The sequence below is a fragment of the Topomyia yanbarensis genome, chromosome 3, assembly GCF_030247195.1.
Source record: "Topomyia yanbarensis strain Yona2022 chromosome 3, ASM3024719v1, whole genome shotgun sequence".
Lineage (NCBI taxonomy): Eukaryota > Metazoa > Arthropoda > Insecta > Diptera > Culicidae > Topomyia > Topomyia yanbarensis.
Genome location: NC_080672.1, coordinates 113,409,861 through 113,426,858, shown reverse-complemented (window position 1 = coordinate 113,426,858; position 16,998 = coordinate 113,409,861). Strand labels below are relative to the sequence as shown.

At 37.2% G+C, this 16,998-nt stretch overlaps 1 protein-coding gene across 1 annotated transcript in view; it reads right to left on the bottom strand.

Moving 5' to 3' along the window:
• The window catches only part of LOC131689725 (protein O-mannosyl-transferase TMTC1-like), a 739,528-nt gene that overhangs the window by 70,697 nt on the left and 651,833 nt on the right, over positions 1-16,998 (bottom strand). The window contains exons 7-9 of the mRNA XM_058975014.1: positions 8,264-8,385; positions 7,125-7,289; positions 6,743-7,000 (exon numbers count right to left, since the gene is read on the bottom strand). Coding sequence (XP_058830997.1) covers positions 6,743-7,000; positions 7,125-7,289; positions 8,264-8,385 — 545 coding nt within the window. The remainder of the gene's footprint in view (positions 1-6,742; positions 7,001-7,124; positions 7,290-8,263; positions 8,386-16,998) is intronic.

The window sequence follows — 16,998 nt, the reverse complement described above, 5'->3', positions numbered from 1 at the left end:
CTATCCTATTTTGATTCTGCTAATAGGTCATACTAAAATGCCTATTTCTGAATGAATACACTACCACTCGAAAAACCTTTGCAAAAATGCATCCCTGCAAAAAGTCCCTGTATAAAATTATTTTCGATTCTTGTATATTTATAGTTTCGATATATGACCACTGCATTCGCTATATTTGTATGCGTACTGTAGGAAAGTTACAATAATGGCAAAATATAACTAGAATGCTTGGTCTAAACATGAAATGTTATTATATTCTCTAAAATTAGATTTTTCTTCACTGGTCCGGATTTTTACCACACACAATCAAAAAGTTTTTACAAGTTTATCTTATGCTATAAAAATTTAGCTCCAGATATTAGTTCGGTCACAGTATCCTGTCTTCTTTCTTCAGATCTTCTTAAGTAAGTTCAATCGGATTCGATCACCTACTACAAATGAAATGACCTTATGACCAAGAATGTTTGGTTCAATATGTAATATTCGATGTTGATTGGTTGTGATTAAACCAAACGTAAGAAATATATTTGATTTATTATTGCTATAAATGTACTAAGAAAATAAATATTTTACATTAAGTAGCATAGTCCTACGTCTACAGCTCGTGCAACCCCATAGGGCTGCCCCTTGTAGTTTTTTAGTATTCTGCTATGATATTTGAAGAAATACTGTTCAGTTGTGCAGTGATTATATGGAAAGTAAATGAATATATTAACACTCTCTGTATCGCCAAAATATTTTTTTAAATGCGCCATTTTTTATGAATTAACTTCACCCACGTCCACCAACACTCCGTTATGTCTTCGTATCATTGGAAATATGTTTCGAGAACAGAACTTTTCACTGTATGTGCATACTTTTATTGAATGATTCTTATAGTCACCTTCGCAGATTAATTCGCCAAAAAAAGTTAGATATATGGGTTGGGAAAATGTTAATCGATGCAACAATAACTTGCACCACATTTCCACATGATTTTGTAAAATAATACAATCTGTTGAAGAATTAATCGATTGCGTATATTGACTTCAATGTCATAAAATCGATGGTAATTCTGTTACTCATATAAATCTCTGGATTATCGTGTTGAATTATTTAATTCAGTCGATCCACCATGCTTTCAGGAGTATTGGTTTTATACGTAACCAACCCAGCAGTCTCCGTCAGACGAAGGTTTTTATATTTAATCGAAAGAATAAAGTTCTTTCTACGAATTTTGGCGATTAAGGAAGTTGCTTAAGGTGTAAATTGATAAAAAATATTCGAAAATTGACAATAAGTTTGTTGTTTCGAGAGCTACAGATTCATCGTTGTTATAAAAATGTGTATTTTATCGCTTTTAACAACTTTGTAGAAGACACTTTTAATAATAAAAAGTAATCGTAAAAAGTTATATTCGAAAAACTGTTTTGAAAGGGTCTATCCCAAGCAAACCTACATATCTCACTACTGTTACTATATAAAGCTTTAGTATCTTCAGTAAAGATTTTCACAATAATATTTTCTAGAACTTTACTGAAGACAGTGAGCTTCTAGCTAAATTATTTGGGGAAATAAATTTTCTATCTCACTTTGGGGATTAATCACTCAATTCATTATATCAAAAGATGCATCTATTTATATCCAGAAACTTCTTCGAAAAAATCCATTCTCCAAAACCAATGGATCAGGAGTTATTGATATCTTTTGATCGTGAAAACGTCGTTTTGCAACACTGTGCACCGCATGTGTTGCAATTGAAATTTTGTGTGCCTATTGTATTAGTTACTGCGCAACATCGACCCACCACAACTGTGCTTTGGTTGAAAAATTTCATTTAATCGACCGTTGTAACTAGAAAGTATAAAGGAGCAGGTGTACTGCTACCTCGAATTCGAATGATATCAAGGGATTTCAAACGATTGTGTGTAGGAAAACAGAGCAATTAATTTAATTGTGCTCCAGGTGGTCAAACTAAGAACATTGTCTATCCACGAACAAAAATATTTGTTATTTTTAGTATTTTTAAAATATTTCGTTTAGTCCTGATGGGTGTAGCGAAGCGCACCGGGTTACAGCTATAAAGAAATATTCTGTGAAATAAGCAATTTTATAAAGATGTTGTGCTCATTAAAAAAATAACTATGTACTTGAAACTTGTTTCTCCCATAAATACGAACATTTTGACAGCATAATATAGGCGTGTCATCGCTATAAAATTCGAAATATTTCTGAAAATTGTCATTTTCTGTGTCATTGTGGGCAATTTTGTGAATATATTGTAGTTCCTTCCATAAGAAATTATCAACAATCTACTAGAAATTGATTGCCCACAATAATGCAAAGAATTTAACATAATAATATGCGTAGGTCATAGTGTTAGATTTTAAATTCTTCACACATATTGGAAAAGTTGTTTCGGTACTTGCTCCGATTTTTTTAGTCGTGGAAATTTCGATTGTTGACGAACTTAAATCCAAATCACTCTAGATGGTCCGAAAAATCCGTAGATACGAACGAACGAACGTCCGTAGATACGAACGAATTGTCCTAATTGGTCAAACGACTGCTGCGGTATAAAAAAAGAAAATACCGTACCGTGTAAGTAAAACTGAGATAGTTGGAGGAGTGTTATTTTACTCATTTTATGAATTTGATAACTTTTCTCAGCTTTCCGCTACATAATTTTATAATTTAATTTGTTTTATTGATTATCTATAGATAATTCATTTCGGTACAGATTCTGTTCGTGCAGGACTCGAAACTGTGTTCATCCCATCTCTAGTTGGTGCCAACCCCGAATGAGTTCTGCAAACCAATGAATGAATCGACAGTGATCAGGGCCGGCGGAAAGCGTGGGTAGTATGGGTAGTGCTACCCACTCGAAAATAACCGAGTGGGTAATTACCCACTCGAAATTTTGAACCATTTCAAAAAAATTAGATGTTCAACGCATGTATCTCGCACTACACACATTTAAAAACATCGATGTACCACAATTCCATTTGCATAAACGAACGTGATTTAATGTGAATGTAATGTAACCATGTGCATTGCGAAAAGGGAAAAAAATCCTTACTAATGGACCCCTCACCCTATGCTTTCCTCCCACTAGGGCGTAAAGTGTTTCGCCGCCCCTGTCAGTGATAGGCGTAAGAAATATCTTATCTTACTGCTAGATTAATTAAGGGGTTGCACCACTGTAAAATTTATAATACATCGAAAGTTTTTTATTGGTCTAGAATGTACTTTTCAAAATGATATATCAAAATGTCGAAGGCGACATTACTTGTTAAATGTTCAGATTTTCAATTCTGCCGCAACGCCTCTTGTATATCGTCCACGCGTGCTGAAAACTTTAACCTCGTTTTTCTCGAAACCACATTTTTTTAGGTGGACGGAAACATAACTCGAACAAATGAATTTTAATCGTTTTGACATTTTTACAGCATATTCAAAATTGATTTCTCCAGTGACGTACGAAGAATTTAATTTTTTGGTTATATGTCTTTTAGTCAATGAAATTGCGTTTTTATGACATTTTCAGCATTTTTTTACTAAAAGGAGCGCAATTTCTCGAAAAACCAAAATATCTCAAAAATCCTATGTATGTCGCTTGCTATTGTAATAAGGAATCAAAAAATCTTTAGTTTTAAGCTCTATGTTAAATATTGCGATAGATAGATTTCCAAACCCTTTCCAAAAAGCACGCCTACGGGAACACACAGCACAGCCTCCATCTTGTGACAAAATGGCTTCAAAAAATTATTTTTTGTGTTTCACAACTAGTATTATAAATCCCATTTTACCAAATCTCGATTTACCTCTTTATTGCGCCAAGAAAAAATCCCGAAATACCAGAACCAGACCAGAAAATTTGGTGGGGTAGCGGGGCTACCCTGTAGCACCCCTCCCCTTTTGGCTACGTGCCAGCGTGGACTTCTATCTGGTTTGTGGACTACCTGAAGTGAAACTCACTCAATCGCAGTGAATGCGATCCGTCTGTTTTTCACATACACATATTGTGGTTCTGATGAAGAATGATGTCCATAATGCTTTTGATGGTAGTTGAAATGAATAAATTTTCTTTTCCCTTTGAATATTGATGATTATCATTCATACTTTTCCATTTTCAGTAGATTTTCAAAATGGTAAAAAATTATCATTTTACTGAATGGTTAATAAATTTTTTCATGTTGACAGAATAAATTAAGTTTATTCATAAGTTATTAGCTAAGGTCTCTAGCTTCCCATTGGTATACTTATTCCCATATATTGTTCAATTAGAGTAATGTTGTGAGCCAAAAACTAAAGTGTGTCGACAACCGAACACATTCCCCTATAATTCTGTATCAAAAAGTATTGCTATTCAGAGCACTCGCGACACTTCTGATAACTGTTCGAATGCATGAGACTGTTAAAACGACCAATCAGGAGCGGCTGAATAGATAGTTTTGTATTGCCTCTACTTCACGTAGATTTCTTCTGGGGCTTGGCGCGTTTGTTGTCCAAGGTGTCGCACAGTGCGGCCGGGCTGGACAAAACCCCCAAAATTTATTGCCGATTTTCATGCCTTTTATATTTTCTCCCCAATTGTACCATACCTAAATCTGTATTCGCCAAATTTTTGAGTCAATCGATTGAAAAATATAAGTGCTACATTTTTTTTGAACCGTATAAGGCCTTGGAAATCTGCAAAAACTTGAGTGACAAAAAGTTTTTGTTCATTCTAATTCATCTCGCTTTAATAGATACTACAATGATAATTTAACAACATATATAGGCGTTTCTAATAGAAAATCATCTCAGGAATTCAATTGTGTATTTCGATTTGAGAAATAATGAGTAGTGAAAAAGTTACCAATGAAGTCAATATAACTATGTTGTTTAACGCGGACTTATTTACATTGAGCGTGTCATCTCTTTATCGGTAAAAGCGTGTTGACGGATCTTATCTAGTACAACTGACGTAGAATTTTATCGAGTATTCAAAAATCATGATATCATCTTGCGCCGTTTTGCGCCGAAGGTTGATATTTGGTCAATTGTAAAATTGGTTTTATCATGGAGACGCATAGTTTTTTTTAATTTCACGAATATTTGCATTATTATTCACCGGTGGATTTCTTTTTCTGAACGCTTGTGAATTCAGGGTTTTTGGCGATTTCCTTGATACAAATATAAGTATGCCTTATCCATCTTGCAACTATGGCTCGTGTTTCTACATTTTCAATGGAAAAGTATTAAGCGGCTTAGCTGCAGTATGCATCGTATGTAAAGAGTGAAGAGTAAGGAGAGAAAAGAAAAAGAGAATAGAGTAAAGTAGGGCATGATTTGAGATCTTCATCAAAATCAAATAAACCTGTCATCTTTTAATAACTTTGGCGAAAACTATAAATAAATAAATAAGAAATTAAGGCATTCTATCAAACACCTTAAGATTTGCTATCTTTTATAACTATTCTAAATGCATACGTTCATAAAGTAGTATATCAGGATCATCTCTTAAGGAGCTATGAAGGGATGATTTTTACGATGGTATTCAGATTGGACTGAAGATCTACAAAAAAATGTATAAAAATACATAATTTTTATTCACTAGATTTCGATGAATTGGTACCACCCTAGCTAAATCTTTGCTAAGGACTACCCTAGGAAATCAAAATGTTTCTGTTGACTTACGAAGTATCTGTTTTGAAAAGTTAAAGTTGCGAAATTTAAAAAAAGAACCTTTAGAACCACCCTAAGTTGTCTAATTTTTATTTTAGTGTCTTAATTTAATCAAAATCATCAGTTCAGCGAACCAAAGTTATCCTTAGATGTTATTTTCAGTTATTTTAAACTACTTTTGAGGTTTTGTCCAGCTTTTGTATGGAGTGGATCCACTGTGTGTCGGTAGGACGAAATTTTCTTAATCGTGTTATTAATTTGATCCATTTTCTTAATTTTCTTCATATTATTAACTTAATTAATTTTTATTATTTTATTAATTTATTCCTTTGTGCGTCTTCTTCAAATCTGCGTTGCAACCATTTTACCCAAAATTTGCTACTAATCAATGAATAAAAAGTGAAATAATAAATACGCTGCTAGGTGAATTAAATTAGTGTTCTTTTTTTCATTTCCGCCTCGAACCGCTACTCATCACTAGACAGCAATTCTTTTTGTATTTCTTCAACTTTCATCACGGGGCCACTTTCTTTCCCCACGAAGTTATCAAGCGCAATACAATAACCATCCTGCACGAAGAAGGCTTACTTTCGCAAACACGATATCCTTTTTTATCTCTCCCGGGGGTCCCGTCGATACCGACGTGCATACAAGTGTGCCACCGCCAATGAAATTCGTAGAAGTTTAAGCACTTCTGGCATAGCAAGCATTTCTGTTTTCCCCTGAAACCTCTAGTATTGCCGAGTTCGGCAATTGCACAGCTCCGACGGCGCCGCCGCCGCAAACAACGTGTACGTACGAAGCGAGGCATTTAGTGAGTGGGCCGCAATCCCAATTCCCAGATTAGGAATTCTTCCGGACCCTGTGTCTGTGTTTATGTCGGTGCTGGTACGGACTACACGAAGAAATAGCCCCAGCCGAACCGATGAAGAAGAAAAGTTGAAAATGAATTTTCATTTCCAGGAAGGCTCAAAATTAGATCGTTGGGATTTTGGAAAAACTCCACACGGGAAAATGTTAGCCGGCAGGCACCTAAGCTGAGATTTATCATTTTCTAGTCAGCCTACGAAGGGGTACAGCAGGATGTACTTACCGGTACAGCTGGCCAAGGTTGTAGTGTGCGTTGATGTGCTCGGACGAATATTTGATGGCCTCCAGGAAGTGGTGTTCGGCCGTCTCGAATTCGCCCATCAACGTACCGATGTTGTTGTGAGCACTGGCGTACGTCGGCCAAAGCCGTAACGCTTCCCGGTAGTGCTCTATTGCCTGGTCCGGTTGGGATGAATCACGGAGGAAATTTCCGAAGTTGTAGTGCATTTTGGCGTTGTGAGGTAACGTTTTCAGTCCGGATCTGGGAATGGGCAAATTGGACAAAATAAAACCAATGAAACATACTGGTCGATGGTACTTTTTTCTGTTTCGTCATTTTCGTCACTATACATTCCATTATGAGGATGGGTGATTGATATGAATACCTGAGCAAGGCTTCCCGTGAACTCCAGTCGAGATTCCGCGAAATGGTTTTCAAGCTGCATGAAGCAATCAGTATAATGCCCAGTGTAAATATTGGCTTTCGCATGTTTGGTCGATGTTCCCAGAGACGCTGTGCTCCATAGACCACCAGGATAACGCAGCCCATGCTGGAATAATGAGGAGGATGCACATATTAGATACTAGTTAATAATCGCATGAAATGGCAGAAATTTCCATTAGGCTGGAAGGATGGATCTTGTAACAGCTATTTATTCAGGATGAATGTACTCTATGCGTAAGAATAGAAACCATGTTAGTAAGCGCGTTGAGAAAATCTGTCATATACAACCTTCATTAAAATGTAAAAGAAGACTATCACTCGAATGAATTGAAAATATGATACGAATTATGCAAACAGTTGCTGGAAAAAATCCTTTGATCTATATGATATCTGTTTTTTTTTTAAAACAGTTCTGATTCTCGAATCCTGTTAGTGTTTCTATTCTTAAACATACTTCTCCAGGTATATTCTTCACTGAAAATGGCGTTGAAGTCGCTTTACTAGTAATTACTAGAGTTTTAATCGGATATAACGCGTCAAAATATCACCAAATCAATTCATCCAATCCAACTACGAGAATTATAGGCTGAAGCTCGTTAAATGCAAACCTATTCGATCCGATAATGTAATCAATTTAACATTGATTTCTATATCCGAACGATTCTGTAACGTTGTCGAAGAGCAACAAAAAAGTTGAAGCACCAGGAAAAGCATTTAATGAAATGTACAAATAATTGCCGATTACACCGCGGGCAAAATCCAGCTCATCTGACCCAATAAATCACAGTTGTGAAGTGATTGGGTTTTTACTGGTCAATTCATAGTTTCAAAATGGAATGTTGAATTCATTCGAAAAAATCCTGCCATTTATTTCTATCAACTGAACACGTGTGCAATAAATGATTGCCATGATGCGTGACTCTTTTATCTTTTTATTTCAGTATATGTTGGTGCTCTTTTTATTTCCCTCATAACGAGAACGAGTTTTGTGATGTCCCGATGCCAAAAGGCTAAAGGAGAGAGTAAAAATGCTTGGCAGCATGAAACAACCGTCCTTCCATTCCCCTCCATCAAACTTACCTTGGAATGTAGAGCACCCGTTCGGCAACGACAAAACCTACGGTAACGACCAAATTTGTGGCCGGCAGGAATGGTAAAACTAATAACAGGAACCCTAATACGACCGGTACGTGACGTTGATGCTGTTTCGAGATGAAAAACAAGAGAACATTAAGAAAAATGATATGAAATTGACAGTGCAGTGTAGGAAAATGTTACGGAACTAACTGCCAGGCTGCGCCGTATTAAAGCCGAGCTATTACACTGGAGGATGATCAGAAACAGAAACCAGTTTGGAAGCACTCGTACGTCGATGGCGGAATTTGAATTTACATATTGTATTGTACCTAGTGTAGCAACAAATACAAAGTAGTATATTTTTATTTGATAGCAGTGAATACTAGATCTCATAATTCTTACGGAACGCATTGAGAATATCAGATAATGGCAAAATAAATTAATTTATTATAGATGTGAAGGTAGATGACAATAATTAGGCTATTTTAGAAAACACCGATCTACAATTCTATACCCCCCCTCCCCCGGGTGTTCATGATACTGTAAAATTTTGAGCGAAAACTGTTTAACCAATTACTGCCCAACTTATTTTTCAAGCGTATCACAAATTGAATTTTCTGATCCGAAAAAATGTAGTAAAATTTCAGTAAAATTTCTTTTGTACTCAAAGTAGCTGATATAATAAGGAACAACCAGTGAAAATTTCAGATTGGACGATTAATTGGTTCCTTGTATATCGTGATAGCCGCGAATGAACTTTTCATCAAAATACAACTCCGAGATAATCGAGTTTTACTGTCGGTGCAGCGAGTCAACGGTCTAGCGTATCAAACACTACGCACCGCCTATGAGTAGTCAATGGGTAGCGGTTTATGAGTAGCTGTAACTCAAGTTGTAATATTCCGATCTTAATGAAATTTTGAGAAAAAAATTTCTCAGCATGTTTAGTTTCAGAATATCTAATTTATAAAAATTCGATTTTTTTCATCCTTACAAACATGTGTAAACATAAACACCGGTTCAACCACTCTAACTTCTCTAAACGTATTCTGCAAGAGTATATGAACAATATTAACTCATTGATAATGCCTGTTCTGCGTTATTGCTTAAGTAATAGGAGTTATTCTTAGCACCTACTATATATAGTAGGTTGGGGAACAATGGGTTAAGGGGGACGTCTGGTGTAAAGTGCTCAAACCGAAAGATATTTTGTTTTTACGATTTTGAAAGCAAACCAATAATGGATCTTTTGTGTAACGTTAAGATTTATTTATGCATTAATTGTGTGTGAAAAAAAATATTTTTCAGTCACGTCTTGGAAATCAAGGCCAGCCTGTACGTGCTTCGGTTAACCATGGTTGACCTCAGTGACCTGTCCGTTACGTCTATTACTCCTGAAGCTCCACCGCCAAAGTTCTGGTTATATTTGTCTGGTTTTCACCCTATGATCACCGACAGTGACGTCCAGAAAATCCTTCTTCGTTGTTTGAATGTTGAAGGTACCACTGATGTCGTGCGTTTAGTGCCAAAGGGTAAAGACACGACAAATTTGTCCTTCGTGTCGTTTAAGATTGGCCTTGATCCAGTACTGAAACAGATAGCACTTACTTCGTCTACTTGGCCCGAGGGCCTGCTGTTTCGAGAATTCATCGACATGTCAATAAAACCCAATCGTGGACCCGGACTAAACCGACTCCAAACTCCAAGCGGATGTAATCATACTGAGAATTTGGAAAGCCCAATGGTGACTAAGTAGCTGATGGGAAATAGTACACGTTACATCGCCGATTTCCGAATTCCTTTCTTGCACAACTTGCCACCGTTACGAGGAAGCATTGTTCCGCCGTCATCGCCGAGACTGCACAAACGAATTCACGCTGCGCTGCCATCACCGGGACGCCTGTTATGCCGCACTACGGAAGCCCCCGAGCGCTCCGACGCAGTCGTGCTACCAGCCAGCGACCAGCTTAGTCGTCCCGGCCCTGAGTTCGGAGGTCGTGAGGGGGTCTTCCCAACTTCCTTCTCAGGCGAGTATTTTGCTTTAACCCATTCATGCCCATGTTGTTTGTGGACAACAATGTTTTTAAACAGCTATAACCTTTGATTGAGGCGAGAATTGCTCACAAAAACAAGTAAGGCTCATTAATGTGATTATTGCCTTTAATTTGAGTATTATTAGTTACAAAGATCAGCTTTAGAACTGAAGTTATTGCAATTAGTCTGATTGGATTCCGATGGATCAGTGCTGCCAGGGACAGTTTACGTTGACGACGGAAAATGATTTTATCATATATCTTCGTTATGGTGCAATATTATTGAAAAATGATAAAACTTATCAATTTAGACTGTCGTTGGCAACTTTTTCCACGTAATTGGACTATTGTAATTATTCTAGGAGAATTGTATTGAGCATTAGAAGGTAAAAATTGAGCTTCTAGCACTGCGATGGACGCAGCTATCTTTATGAAAATAGACTTTTCGTGTTTCTTGACCCAACCGTTTTCAGGGAAAAAAGTTTTGTAACCCTACATTCACTAGAAAAAAGTTGGGCATGAAAGGGTTAAATGACGATCCGCTTCCTGAAATCCTTCTGGTTTCCAGCTTGCCAACGGGTACATCACGTCCTTGCAATTTGTCGGGACGCTTTGCACATGGCGTCGATGGTTTGCGGTTGTATTATCAAAACGTCAGAGGGCTAAGGACGAAAATCGAGGACTTGTACTTGGCTGCTCTTGACGGCGACTACGATATTTTCGTTCTAACGGAAACTTGGCTTGATGATCGTATTACATCGATGCAGCTCTTCGGAGATTCTTACGCGGTTTATAGTGCGGATCGAGGTGGTCGTAACAGTATCCATGATCGCGGCGGGGGAGTTTTAATTGCTGTTTCTTCCGCACTTGCTTCTTGTGAGTTTGGTGTGGATAGTTTATCAAGCATTGGAGCAGTTTGGACGAAGATTACTACGCAAACGAAGAACTACTTTATTGGAGCTGTTTACATTCCTCCAGAAAAACGACTTGATTGTTCTATCACGCAGTACCACCTAGACTCCATAGAGCGCGCTTCTTCTCAGGCAGATACAAACGATGTGATGATAGTCCTTGGCGATTTCAACCAACCAGGACTCATGTGGGTTTCTTCTGGACGTGGGTACGCTTATTCTAACCCGTTATCCTCGACAACAAATCCTGCCAGTCGCTTACTTCTGGACGGGATGGCTTTTCACGGACTAAGTCAAGTAAGCACGGTTTCCAACCATCAATCTCGTTTTCTTGACCTTGTTAACCCATTCATGCCCATGTTGTTTGTGGACAACAACGTTTTTAAACAGCTATAACTTTTGATTGAGGCAAGATTTCCTCACAAAAACAAGTAAGACTAATAAATGTGACTATTGGCTTTCATTTGAGTTATAACAGTTACAAGGATCAGCTCTAGAACTGAAGTCATTGCAATTAGTCTGATTGAATTCCGATGGAGCAGTGCTTCCAGGGACATTTTACGTTGACGACGGAAAATGAATTTTTCATATAACTTTGTTATGATGCAATATTAGTAAAAACTGATAAAACATATCAATTTAGACTATTTTTGGCTACGTTTTTCAAGCAATCGGACTATTGTGAATATTCTAGGAGAATTGTAGTGAGCATTGGAAGGAAAAAATTGAAAAGCTTCTAGCACTGCAAGAGAAGCACCTACCTCTATGAAAAAAGTTTTTTTACGAGTTTCTTAACCCCACCGTTTCCAAGAAAAAATAGTTTTGAAACCCTACATGCACTAGAAAAAAGTTGGACATGAAAGGGTTAATGAGAATGCTTTGCCTGAGTGTTCTGTGAGTGAAGCTTCGAGTGTGATCGTTCCTTTGGATAACTATCATCTCGCTTTAGAAATATCAATTTCCACCATTAGTTCACCACTATATGAAGAAGCTTTAGCTGTGAATCGTCGTAATTTTCGCAAAACTGATCAAGTAGCTCTACGCCGCTCACTGTTGCTGATTGACTGGAGTGTACTACTTGATCAAGTGGATGTAGATGTTGCAGTTGATCTCTATAATCGGTTACTCCTTGACTGTGTTGAAAAATCTGTTCCAAATTATCAACCTCCCAGGAAGCCTCCCTGGTCGAACGCAATGCTTCGGAATCTGAAACGCATCCGTGTCAAAGCCTTACGTGCGTACACAAATCGACGTTGCCCTATTCTCAAGCGCTTTTTCGCAATAGCCAGTAATGAGTACCGCTGTTATAATAAATTTCTGTACAAAGGATATGTGAACCGCATCCAACAAAACTTACGACGAAATCCGAAAGGCTTTTGGACTTTTGTCAATACGAAGAGGAAGGAAACGGGTCTTCCGTCTAGGATGGTCTACAATGGCGAAGTAGCGACTACGACGGCGATAAAGTGTTCCCTATTTGCCAGTTACTTCTCGAGTGTCTTCACTACTGATGCACCAACTGCCATCGAGCTCGACAACGCGTCCCGTGATGTTCCCGTTGGTGCGGTGGATATGGATGTATTCACCATTTCAGAACAATCGGTTCTCTCTGCAATACAAAAAACGAAATCGTCGTATGCTCCAGGACTAAGTGCTATGCCTTCATCTGTTCTGAAAAAAATTTCGGATATTTTAGCGATTCCACTGACGCACCTTTTCAATGTGTCATTTCAGCAGCAAAAATTCCCCGATGATTGGAAGTGTCATGTTTCCGGTACAGAAGTTAGGTGACAAAGGCAACATCGAGAACTACCGGGGAATCACATCTCTGAGAGTCGAGTCAAAAAATTTCGAATCACTTATCAACGAGGTGCTGTTCTCTGCTAGTAAACATTACATAAGCACTTGTCAGCACGGATTCTTTCCCGGTCGATCGGTGGACACGAACCTGGTCTCCTTCACATCCTTTTGTACGGAACAAATGTCCAAACAACTGCAGGTGGACACGATCTACACAGATCTTAAGGCTGCTTTCGACACTGTTAACCATGAGATACTGCTAACGAAGCTTGATAAACTTGGATGAACTGCACGATTCTGCCGTTAGCTTCGATCATACCTTGTTCACCGTAAAGTCGTTGTTCAAATTGGTGACAATGAATCTGAGTCCTTTTCCAACCATTCTGGAGTTCCTCAAGGTAGTACACTTGGTCCGCTACTGTTTTCACTGTTCGTGAGTGATGAGGCTTTCGTCTTAATGCGTGGAGGGAAACTGTTCTTCGCCGACGACTTGAAAATATTTCTAATTATAAGGAAAGAAGCCGACTGCCGCGAGCTACAGTATCTCGTTGATACCTTTTATAGTTGGTGTAATAGAAACATGATGGTTCTTAGTGTTGCTAAATGCTTTGTTATCAGCTTTCATCGAACGAGAAACATGTTTACTTTCAACTACAACATCGCTGGAACTCAGCTGCAACGCGTTGATCATGTAAAAGATTTGGGCGTCATCCTTGATGAAAGGTACCCATCACTTCTCAGCGATCATTGACAAAGCTAATCGTCTACTAGGTTTTATGTTTAAAATGTCCAACGAATTCCGGGACCCTTTGTGCTTCAAAGCGTTGTATTGTTCGCTGGTGCGCTCACAGTTGGAATTCGCAAACGTCGTCTGGTGCCCCTACCATGCAACTTAGAGCCAAAGAATTGAAGCCGTCCAGCGCAGGTTCATAAGATATGCGTTACGTCAATTGCCTTGGAATGATCCGCTGAACTTGCCGCCATACGAAGACCGTTGTCGATTACTAGGACTGCACACTTTAGAAGATCGTACCCGATCAGAAGGAAATAACACAATTATAACTCATGCTGATATTTTGTTACGAAAAATTTCCTATCAAATTTTGTTATAAAGTAGAAACCGTTAGGTGTTAAAATAACAAAAATTCTAACCAAAAATTCTCTACGAATATCACATTTATAACAAACGTTGATAGCAATATAACACGATCATAACAACTTGAGATAGCATAATTGACCCCAACATAGCTTGTATTATTTATTGTATAATATCAACGATTTTAGCGTGCACGTCTAAAAATAGAATTCGAGAAAAATAAAGCATACATTAGGGCGCTTTTTGCTGGGAGCAAAAAGCTTCATGCAGCAAGAGCTTTTATAGCATTGCCAAATGATTGCATACATGCTGGCTGATTGTTATTGTGAATATATGACACGCAAATTATTGTTTGTCGATATTGCCGTTTTGAACCTGGGTATTCTGAGTTTGATGGGGAAATTTCCTGCATGAACCAACGACGTTGTTTTCGACTGATGTTTAATGTTAGCATAATATTCCACGCCTCCGTCAAGGGCAAAACGATTATAGATGCAGAAGACGTTTCCAGAACGCACACATTGAACTTTTCCCAAGCCTAAGTGCTGTTTGTTTTCCTAGTGTCATACGCTTTGTTTTTATTCAGTTTTACTTACTAATACAGCTACCTATATGAGGATAGACTGAATAGATTTATAATATCTTTTTAGATTAGGAAAGAGGGGCTATTTTTAGATTCTAAATAATGCGCTTTGGCGCTTTTCTTGTACGTTAACGTGTTTTACCTGGTTTTTAGAAATAATGTCGATGCGGCATGGTAATATTGAGCGGATATTTCACGTACATTATTTTACGGAGAATACGACAAATCTTATTTAGGATTCCGCATAGATTCAAAGCAACAAATGAGTTTTGAGGTTTCAAAATAAGTCTCTTTTGTGGATTAGTTATTGGCATTTTTGATATGGGGAAGACTAAACAAACCAGTACAATTATCTCGCACCTAATAAATTTCTAGAAATGCAAATCTTTCACAGAAGTTATATCTATCAACTGCGAATATAACAGATTTATGAGAAAACTCGAGAAATTGTTGATGTTTCTTCGATGGGACGGGTTCTTGAATATTTAATGTTTTTTTCTGATACACATTTTTTTCCAAATTTGATTAAATTTTAAGAAGAAAATTAACAATATTTTTGCTTTAAAGTTTTTAGATATTTCAAGGATTATCTAAAATGCATTCAAATCACTTGTCAGTTCAACCATTAAATATCAAGCTTTTCTTACGGGAAATGAAAAGATATAATACTCAAATAAACTCAAACACTTATTATGCAGAGGATAAAATAAAAAAGTCGCGATAGTTTAGAAATTCAAAAAACGCGCAAACTAGAAACCCACAAACTGGATAAGTTTGGATTGTTCATAAAAACCCGCATAAATTGGAGCAATCGCACTGAAAGTCTTATTAAGATCCTCAAAATACGCTTCGAAAATTTTGGAGATCAGTATAATATATCAGATAGTATTTTGTAACCTGAAAACTCGTTTTCGCAAAATGCAGCATAGATTAGAAAATTTACTATATACTCATTTGACTAAGCCATAAAAACTACTTTAAAAATTCTTTTTTATTTCAATTCGCGTTTCTTTATTTCATCTGGACTGTTTGATACTTCCTGCATGTTCTACGAAATAAGTTTTATAGGAAAATTATAATCTTTAGAAGATCTCTTCGATAACTTCACGATTCCAAAGCTTTTTGATAATAATGGCTTTAACATTTAAACCATACGCCTCCTATTCGAAGTTGTGTGTCATGCGAGTATCTCAGAAAATAGGCATTGTCATCTCTTAATCCAACTGCAACCAAGTAAGTCAATCAAACACCTCACGAGAAGTTCTCCGATCATATGCATTTACAACTCAAAATGCGGAATTATGAAAATCCATGTGGAAAACGCAAATCAAAAACTTCGAAAATTCGCTTTTTAAAAGTTGAATTACGACGCATAAAAAGAGACTTCAGTGTATAAGCAAATAGACTGTCATTTGTATAATCGTCAGCGTTCAAAGATAATTGTGAAAGAATGTATAACTTACTGCAACATCATCGTTGTATGCGTACATTAATATCATATTATTAATCCAATGATAGCACCAGAAGATATAATATTGATATAAGTTTTCTTGCATTCCTGATCGGTATGTCATAAAGATAACACAGAGAGTAATAAATATCAACATGAGATATAAATTTGATAGCTTTCTGTTATGATGGTCTGATCGGGTAGACACGCATCGCAAGCTACCTTCGTATCTAAGCTTCTTCTCGCCGAATATGATGTTCCCGATCTCCTATCACAAATTAACCTCTACGCACCAACCCGTGTTCTTCGTCCTCGAACACTGCTGCAGACTAAAATGCGTAACATCTTCGACTTCGTCGTTAGTTCTGCACAGTTTAGAAATCGTTTGTTATCACTTTAGGTTAATTATTTGTAATTTAGTTAATTAAGACTCATTGTCAGATGGACGTAAATTGTTAAATACACATACAAATACAAAATACACCCATAAGAAGAGTAGACGTCCAACCATTTCCACGTCGAGGAGCGCCGCGGCGAACACAATAACTCATGATAAAATTGTCTGACACATGAAATTCTATAAAGTTTGTAATGTTTAGACTTGTAGTTACTCTATGAATAAAAAAAAATATAAAAGTTCGAGTTTCGGAAAATGACTTCATGAAACCCGAAAAATCTCGCATTTTATTGTAAAATTCGCTCACTTTTTTACAAAATAACAGGAAGAAAATTTTTGTGCTCAGTTTTTTGTAGTTCATCGACAGGCTATTGTACATTCTTATGAAAAAAATCAAGTCCATTTGTTGAATACTTTTTGAGTTATCGTGTTCGCCAATTTGAAAAGCCCAGTTTCGAGGAAAACACT